General features: G+C 41.7%; 1 protein-coding gene across 1 annotated transcript; it reads right to left on the reverse strand.

Moving 5' to 3' along the window:
- Nucleotides 1-1,056: 1,056 nt before the first annotated feature.
- plvapb (plasmalemma vesicle associated protein b) lies at nt 1,057-8,884 on the reverse strand. Its single transcript, XM_054790956.1, has 9 exons — nt 8,505-8,884; nt 8,189-8,365; nt 8,015-8,108; nt 6,535-6,736; nt 6,196-6,415; nt 3,203-3,352; nt 2,972-3,088; nt 2,584-2,691; nt 1,057-2,510 (listed from the first exon to the last, which is right to left on the reverse strand). The coding sequence occupies exons 1-9, from the start codon at nt 8,706-8,708 to the stop codon at nt 2,502-2,504; spliced, it is 1,281 nt and encodes a 426-aa protein (XP_054646931.1). The 5' UTR covers nt 8,709-8,884; the 3' UTR covers nt 1,057-2,501.
- Nucleotides 8,885-10,063: the final 1,179 nt, after the last annotated feature.

Consider the following 10,063-nt stretch of genomic DNA (forward strand, 5'->3'; position numbering starts at 1 on the left):
TTTCGTCTTGGAACTCTGCCATGCAGGCCGTTTTTGCCCAGTGTCTGTCTTATGGTGGAGTCATGAACGCTGACCTTAACTGAGGCAAGTGAGGCAGTTCTTTGGATGTTGTTGTGGGGTCTTTTGTGACCTCTTGCATGAGTCATCGCTGCGCTCTTGGGGTAAGTTTGTTTGCCCGGCCTCTCCTGAGAAGGTTCACCACTGTTCCATGTTTTCGCCATTTATGGATAATGGCTCTCACTGTGGTTTGCTGGAGTCCCAAAACTTTACAAATGGCTTTTCCAGACTGATTGATCTCAACTAATCTCAGTTAAATTATGTTTTTTTTATCAGAGAGAGTGGCAATCACTTTTTCACACAGGGCCATGTAGGTTTGTTTTTTTTTCTCCCAAAATAATAAAACTTTTCTTTTAAAAACAGCATTTTCTGTTCAGTTGTGTTGTCATTGACTACCATTTAAATTTGTTTGATAATAAAAAGTATCATTTAAAAACTGCATTTTCACACCACTGTATGTCTGTACGTCCGGAAAGCACTCCTACCCGTCATCACATTGATCCTCATGTCTCTCCTTCTACGTAACGCCTGTGTTTCCATATCCCTAAAGTCTAACAACCGAAATTATGGTGCGGACACATTTTAAAATTGTGCAGTGTAGTCTAGCATTCTAAGGGTTCCCCTGTGTCTCACATTAACAGGATAGTGGTTATTATTTATCCATTAAAGTCTGGCGCATTGTATGCAGCTACTGAGCTGTGTCTTCCAAACACTGTGTGTTTGTAAAAGGAAAAGGAAGCAATAAAGCTTGAGCTTGCATAATAATTTGTGTGTATCGGCAGTGGCACATCATGAAAAGGGGGATGAATCTTAAGAATTACAGTATTTATTACTGCAATCTTCTGCCTATTTATTGCCTCATTACCTTTGTATTGAACATAAAGTGGTGTGCAGTGAGATTTACTTAACGTGTTGACTCCTGTTCAACTCCTGTTGAAGTTGGTAGGGGAATAAGAATGGGAGTCCAAAGGGAACATCAATGTTGCTAAATCCAGGAAATACAAACAAGACGCTTAAAGGTTCATTTAATTTATTACATTGAAAATCCTTTATATGTATAAACAAAGTAAGCAACACTCAGTAGAAATATTTACACCGTGTCTTTCTCGTGTTTTTACATAAAGTTGAGAACAGAAAAACATTTATTTTAACATTTATCAATCTTGCCAAGTGAGAATGAATCAAAAGTGTGAATCCGGTTGTGCTTTGGCATGTTTGCTGCGTGTCGATATATACGACAGAACAACTTAGGGATATTCGACTTTGAACCTGAAATACACCGTAGTCAAACCTCTGTTTTTGTACGCACCAGTTTTCATATTTTTGGGTTTCATAAAAAAAATTGCCTCGGTTTTTGTTCAATATTGCATAAAACAAACTAGTCTGTTTGACTTGCATCGTGCCGCGGAATCGAGTGCCCAAAGATAGCACCCTACGTGTTGTCAAATCAGAGTCCGTGCATTTTTTATCGCGTAAACTGCTAAATCACCGCCATGGGGCCAAAGAAAGTTGTGAGTGCCGACAATTAGATACAGAAGGTGAGAAACACTATTGAAATCCATCTCGCCAGGATGCACGGGAGGTCCACATCAACAATAAGTTCCATCCATTCGTCATTTATATTTATTTTGCATTGTTTTTTGCTTGTAAAACTATAATTAAGTAATATATTTTAAAATCTCTGGAGCAGATGAATTGGATTTATATTATTTCCTGTGGGAAAAATTGCCTTGGGTTTCCTACGTTTTGGTTTTCGTCAGACCTTATTGAATGAATTAATAAAGAAAACCGAGGCAAGAGACACGAGCAGAGTCACAGAAAGGCAGACTATGTCTTTATGTGATACACGAGGTTGTGTCTACGAGAACTGGGCGAGGTCAGATTTTAACGGAAGACCGGCCCCGCCTCCACCCACTGAGACAAAGAGACTGTATGACTGACAAAAGGGCTCTCACTCCATTCATGGAAATGTTCTATGGAACAAACGCGTCAAGGTGCTGAAACCAATGCCTGTTTGGAGGAAAACAGACGCGCATGCACATGGCGATATATTGAAGCCGGCAAAATGATCAAGTTAATTTTTATTTTTTGTGTGATTAATTAATAGTGTTTTTTCTGAACAAGAAATCTTGTCACGTTGTAATCTCTTGTGACACAAGATCTTGTGAGATCTTGATTCATGGATCCCACACCTGTTGAGACTTTTGTGTTCGGCTCCATGATTGAGAACAGCAAGTTACGCAAAAAGTACTGAAACACTGAACAGTTGGAAATGCGCATTCAAAAGTTTCAACAAGGTCACGTGAAGTTCACCTCTAAAGGTTGTGCATACAGTATTAGGTTTGCCCGAAAGCCGAATATCCCTAACTTTCCGTGAGTCGTGTGTCTTCACACTTTTTCCATGACTGGTGGCCTCCACTGATTCCAGTATTTCGTGCTGCATTTCATCTCGCCTGGAAGGGAAAAGGTTAAAAATAAGCATCACATAAAGTAGGATCGATTGAGTGTGGTTTGAATAAAAGTTACCGTCTGTGTTTTGCTGATGCTCGGCGCTCCAAAAGCAGGCCAGTTGACTGCAGTTTGCCTGTTCTGCTGTGGGACCGACGACACCCCCGCAGGTTTAGACAGACCAACCTGCAGAACATGACTTTATTAAACATGTCACACTGACAAGTGTGAGCATGCACACACACACACACACACACACACACACACACACACACACACGGACAACTCTGGGGCTTAAATGGTGACAAATGAGTGTTGTTATCTCGGACGCCCATCCTTCCTGCTTCTGCTGCACTCAAATTCCTCTGATTGCTGACTCCACACACCTCCACCATGTCATCAGAGGCCATCTGTGTGCACCCACTTCCCCAAATGTCGGGGCACAGGTCAGGTGAGAGTATCATACCTTACAATTGGGCAGTGCCCTCAGGGTCTGCAGCTCGCTTTCTCTCAGGGCCAAAGTGTCTTCTTGCAGTTTTTTCTGTTCTCTCAGCCGGCTCTGCTCAATGAGGAGTTTCTCCATCTGAGTAGAACAGCACGTGTTGGCTCACAATAGCACAACCCTAACGCTAACTGCAACCCCAACCCCTAACCCTAACCCTCAAACCCTAACAGACTGTGGTGTGTTGGAAAGAACCTTCTCGTCATAAGTCCTCTGCTTGAGTTGGAGCTGCCTGTTGGTCTCAGCGACCGTCTCGCTGCGGTTGTGTTCACACCGCTGCAGGTCGGTGGTCAAGTGTGCGTGTTGGACCTCCAGACGACTGGAGAGGACTTGAATCTGAGCCACCTGTAAGAAGAATACATAATATGTGATGGTGTTATTGACTAGATGCTGCGAGCACAGAGAGCACGTCCCTCACGTGAGCTTTCACAATGATTCCCTTTTGTGTGCCAAGCCTTCATCATTTTACCAGGGCACACCTGTCAACCCTCCCGTTTTACCTGGGAAACGCCCATATTTTGCCCTTCTTTCCCATCTTTTCATAGTTACCCATAAATTTGATTGGTTATAGAATATTTAATGTACAAAACGTATCACGGGGGCACAGCACCCTTCAATTTCTCTGCATGCGACCCTCAGTGGAGAACATTTGGACACTCCTATGTTTATACAATGCAGTCCATCACTGTTTCATAGTTGATTTATTGCTTAACACCCTAAAATGCTTCAATAATAATCAAGATCTTGCAAACAAATATAGATTTTGGCCAGGGAATCAGTGTGATAGGAGCCACGTACAGGATATTTGACTAACTTATTATTATTTTACTACTTATTATTCTATGATTGCACAGTCATCCCTCGTTTATCCCGGTTAACTGGTTCCAGACCTGACCGCAGTAGTGAATTTCCGCCAAGTAGGATTCAACAATCAATTAATAAATGGAATATTTTCCTAGTTAGAGCACAGAAAACCTGTTTATGACTTTCTATATGTGGGTTTTTCCATTATTACTGTAGATCCCTGTAGACCCCACAGTCACTGTAACACTCCTATTATTTCTTGTTTATACCACATTGCGCAACACTAATGCGCAGGCTACGGGACCTCTGCAGTGACATAAGAGACGGCCACCGCTCATACCATATAGCAAGCTACCCAGCTAACTAGTTATCCTTCAATTTATTTGTTCTAAACTTAAGAGGTTTCAAATGGAGTAAGGAAGAAGGACAAAGTAAGGAGCCAATCACTTACCACTTCCACACACAATGAGAGGAGAAACTTTTTTTCACTCTATCATGTCAGACATGCCATGGCTGATTTCATGCAGTGTAATGTAATATCATGTCATGTCTCATCAGTGTACCATTACTGCCACCTAGTGGCCAGACTACTACATATAACTTGTCTTTCAATATTGTTTTTACTAATAATAGGCCAGAGTCAACCACGAAACATTTGTTAAATAATACATTTTTGAAAAAACGCGATAAAGCGAGGGAGCGATGTTCAAACCACTGTGTAGCAAGGGATCACAGTACTTTGACACCATTTACATTCATACTGGTTTGTGCTATAGATCAGTGGCTCGCAACAGGTTTGGCTGTGGCACCCGCTATCGCCCCTTAATAACAACTGGTGACCCAAATTGCTCATCACTATACACAGAGCGAAATATTTCAAGAATGTATTTCTTAATTTCTTCATCATTTTTGATGAGTTTACAGCTACTAAAAAAACCAAATTCATCCATCCATCCATTTTCTATACCGTTTCTCCTCATAAGGGTCACGGGTATGCTGGAGCCTATCCCAGCTGACTTCGGGCGACAGGCACGGACACCCTGGACTGGTTGCCAGCCAATCGCAGGGCACATATAGACAAACAACCATTCACACTCACGTTCATACCTATGGACAATTTAGAGTCGCCAGTTAACCTAACATGCATGTTTTCGGGATGTGGGAGGAAACCGGAGTACCCGGAGAAAACCCACGCACGCACGGGGAGAACTCCACACAGAAATGCCCAACGGAGATTGGCAACCAGGTATTCCCGATCTCCTGACTGTGACTGTGTCGCCAACATGCTAACCACTACACCACCGTGCGGCAAAAACAAATTGAGTAACTCATAAACATTTGGAAAAACTGTCAAAAAGTTCAATATTGTAAACTACTGGTTCTCGCTCAAATAAAAAAAAGAAATCAAAAACTTCCCGAGCCTTTAATTGGTCTGTTTTAATTGAACTTTAATTGATGCGCGAGTAAGAAAAAAATGACTTGAAAGTGTCTGTGACCCCCTTTTGGGTATTGACCCACCTGTTGAGAATCACTGCCATACATGATAGCAGCAAATTTACCGCTTGTGAGTTTTTTACCGCACACTGAATGAATTCTGAAAGTGAAAATTTCAGCACAAAAACATATACAGTGGATCCCCGCACACTGGTGGATTTTTATCCAAAAATAGGCTGTTAAGATAATCAAATGTCAAATGTACCACTGTTAAAAAAAAGTCCGCAATTTTTACATGCTTATGTCTGTTAGGTGCAAAAGTGAAACTTCTAAATAACGTCTACATCTGTTCATCGATCATCTTACGTGATCATTCATTAGGCGTGAGTACCAATACATTTTATACTTTAATATGTATTTAAAAAGTGGGGGAGGCATACTGAAGAGCTCACTTTTATGATATCAGCATCAAGCTGGAGGGGTATGGGTGGGAGCCGTGTGTTTTATGGGCGTAACAATTACCTGTGTACTTTTACCATTTGCTGGTAATGGCCCCTTTTTAAGCCCTCATTTAGCAGGGTTTCACATTAGATCTGTTTTTTTTTTTTTTTTTTTTTTTTTTTTTTTTTTTACAGAGGATGTGTGTTATTGTTGTGTGTAATTAGCTGCTGTATCAGCGGAGCTGAGTTCACCTCAGAGGACCTCTGTCTGCTGAACAAAATGTATTATGATTGTTCCAGAGGAACAATATTAATCTCTGGATAATCTCAATTGTTCTTGAGAATATCAGCAAAGCATATCAGGAAGGAAAAGCCCATAAAAAATGGAATTAGTCATAGGAGCGTAAAAATGTTCAATTTTGCAACGTAATCCCTGCCACAGGACTGTGTACAGCAATATTGTTGTATTAATGGTACGTACTGTAGAAGCCCTCGATAGTTTCGACTCACCTTGTTGCCCACGTTGTCCAAATACTGCTGAAATTTATTCTCCACGTCACGAGACAGGTTTGTGCAGCTGCTTCTTATCTTCTCCATTTGCTCCTGCTGGCTCTCACAGGTGAGGTGAAAGGTCATCTGGTGAGGGAACAGGTTGTTGATTTTGTTCAGAAAATCCCTGGTCACCGTCTGGATCCCATCCAAAGAATGAGCAAAGTCCTCCTTGCATTTCCTGGTTCAACACAATGTTTCATGTTTTTAGAACTGTGATAGTACACACACACACACACACACACACACACACACACACACACACACACACACACACACACACACACACACACAGGGTACCTGGTGTATGTGGTGAGCTGCTGTTCCAGCATGGTGTTTTGTCTCCGAAGAGCGACGGCATCCTGGTGATGGACGTCTCTGTCTTTAAGGGCGTTGTCCCTCGCCTGACTCAGGTAGTGAACCATCTGGGTGAAGTTGGCCTCGATGAGATCTATCATGGCTTTCTGTTGATCGTTGAGGCTCTGCAAAGTTTTGAGTTCACCTGCAGAGATCCCACAAAAGCAGCCATGATTTAAGTTTGCTAATTATCACGCGTGCGTGTCTAACAGCAAGGGGGCACCACGTTTGCGTGGCTTGACTTTTGATTTGCACCCAAAGTCCTCATGTATGCATTCAAAGGTGTGATTGTGAGCGTGAATAGTTGTCTTTCTCACATAAAGTCAGCTGGGATAGGCTCCAGCCCACCTGTGACCCTAAGCAGGATAAGCGCTAGAAAATGAATGAATGAATAATACTGTATCATCTTATACAGATGACAGAGTACATCCTGTCTATAGGAATTATTATTACATTTAATTTAATATCATGACCAGAGAGAAATATTTTACATGAAATAACAAAAATATATATATATATATTAAAATAAAAAAAGATATATATATTTAAATGTACATTATTTTAGATTTTAAACTTTTTTTTTTTTCAATTATATCCAAAGCAGGGAGAGAAAGTCAAACTGAATTTGGGAAATTCTGTTGAAGATATTTAACTCAAATTTGCCAGATCATTCGTTGTGCTTGTATATTACCTTAATGAGGAGGTGGTTTATTTAATTCAGGATTTCTTAAAGATCCAAGGGAATAAAATGTACAAATTTTAAAGTGTAACATTTTGCAGAAATTTGCAATATATCCAAAAAATTCTGAATATCCAAACAATATTCCGCCGCTATAGAGACCGAGCAATACCAGCGACACTTTTTAACTTACCGTGGCTAGTTTTGTCTCTAGGCGCTAAGGCCTTCACGGCAACTAGTAATAATGTCCGTTGGAAGCACTGGGTTGCAGAACTGCTCTCAGCGGAGATGCAGATTTGATTGGCTGGTAGCATCATATGGGGCTAGAAGCAGAGAAGCGCTGTGCCTTAATGGTGTCCAGAAGATATGTGCAAACATTTTAACCCGTTTGCATTCACAAGGCAGCGGGATGATATCAAGAATTTTTCTGCATAACTTACTGTTTCCAGGACGTTTGACCTTTTTTCCCGATTTTCCGTATGCTTTCTATGATTGGAAAACTGGTCAGGCATTTGCCAGGTTTTCCAGGCCACGTGAGAATATTGCAGTTTAGTCTTCTTAAACGCACTTCTATATTTATTTTCAGTTCTTTTCGCCTGTCGCATTTCATATGAGTGAATAACTAATGACTTGTTAATATGTGCTAGTCACTTGTATCAACGGTTCTCATGATGAATTGTTGCTAAAATATTCGAGGAAAAGAACAGTTTTGTTTGTCATGGAGTCCTGTACTGTAACACATACTTCCACTATTGACCACGATAGGTTGCTGTATCGGTGGCGTGGGACATCGCACCACCGTGCTCCGTGTTGTTACAATCTGCCTCTCACAGTTTGCCTACGGAACGGAAAATGACAAGATGATGAATTAATATTGGACAATATGTATAATGATGACCTCCTCTTGAAGCCACTTACTAATTTAGTCCTTAGTTCAAGCTCTGTATTGTTGGCATCGGTCTTGAGCTTCTCCAGCTCTTTCTCCAGAGCGGTTTTCTCAGCCGAGCGAGCCCCTAGCTGAGCTCCCAGCTCTCCCTTCTCTTTTGTCAGCTGGAAGTTGTTCTCGCTTAGTCTGTTTAAGGCCAGCTGCAGCTCCTGCACAAGAGCAAGACAGGCGTCTCAGTCAATGCACGGTGCTAGCACTGACAGGAATGACACTAAGAGATGATGCTGGCATATTCGCTTGGCTCAAGGAAAAGAAAAAGGCCAAATCTAGGAGTTAAATATCACTCACCTTGACTCGCTTCTCCTCGGCTGACTTCTCAGGCTGCCCGTAGATGAGGAAGAGCACCAGGCTGACGATGATAAGGGACTGGATGAGGGAGGAGAAGAAGAACACAATCCTCAAGTAGTAGCCGCAGCTCTTCCCTTTAGGTTTGTGCAGAGGCTCCCTTGCTTCCAGGCCAAACTTGGCCCGGGAGTAGCTGGAGCTGTACATGCCGCTTGGGGGTGAAATGGTGGCAACTGCTTTGGAAGATCTAAGCAGGAAGATTTTTGGAGGCTCCTCAAATCCTCAAGGTGCAGAAACCCGAAGTGGAGCCTTGAAGGCGTTGAAGTCAGTCTTGTGAGAAAGCCAAGAAGCATTTATGTAAACAAAGAGTGTGAGGAGACGAGCGGGGCCATGTTTATAAATGCAGCTGGGGGCACACTTCCAGTCCGTGTTGGCCCAGCCCTCACCTCACATACCTCCCTCCTCCCCCCCACCTCCTGATCGACCTCTGTCACATTTACAGCTTCCAGGAGCCTCACCAGCTCACACTTATAGCCATTACTACAAAAATAGATGCGAATGGAAAATTTAGCAAGTATACTGTCAATCAACCTTGGTTTTAGACGCCCATTGTCAGTAGACAGGAAAAACATTCCAAATAGAATACATTCTTGGGAATATTGAGCTGTACCTCACAAGATAAAGAATAGACCATCGCCATAAAACATAAAAGACATACTTAATATAAAAAACGAATGCAGCTTATCTTAATGGTTGAAGAAAGTGTGATAATCCGCAAATGCGTGTTTTTTTATTACTAAAATACAATGCGTGTAAGGTTGAACCACACATTTCTAACTTTTTCTCAGTATATCTCAAAATACGACTCATTTGTTGCAACTGGTTTGTTTTGCATTAGCAGTATTATAATAATTTTATATTATATTTAAAAAGCATACTCTGAGGAGTACGCCCTCGTATTTGCGGAAAATGCCAGCGTGCCATGGTAGGCGGAGGCCTCGGGGAAGACCCAGCACACTTTGGAGAGACTATGTCTCTCAACTGGCCTGGGAATGCCTCGGGATCCGCCGGGAGAAGCTGGACAAAGTGTCCAGGGAAATTGACGTCTGGGCTTCCCTGCTTAGGCTGCTGCCCCTGTGACCTGACCTGATGAATGGATGGATATTTATTATTAAATTCTTACTGTCTAAGGCCTTGCATGGCTTTGAAGGTAAATATATGAAGTATTTCACTACATTGAACTAAAATGAGGCTTTAAATGGCACATTTTATAATTGCACTCTTAAGTTACACAAAGCATTCATAACACATCCAGTTAGAAAACCAAAAGTTTCCCCACTCGGATTTGGGTTTTTGTGTGATTTTAGACCCAGTGTGTTAATACACTTTGTCAAAAATAACCGTAAAGTTACATGTTAGATTGCACTGGACAAAAAGGAAAACAATTTTTAATGTGACTAAGGTATAACTGCTAATCCTACCCTGCACTTCATATACAACCCTAGTGGTTCTGGTGGGTTTTTTTGGGAGGGGGGAGCTTCTTTTATTGCTGTCATTTTTTT

This window comes from Dunckerocampus dactyliophorus, chromosome 10 (assembly GCF_027744805.1).
Source record: "Dunckerocampus dactyliophorus isolate RoL2022-P2 chromosome 10, RoL_Ddac_1.1, whole genome shotgun sequence".
NCBI lineage: Eukaryota > Metazoa > Chordata > Actinopteri > Syngnathiformes > Syngnathidae > Dunckerocampus > Dunckerocampus dactyliophorus.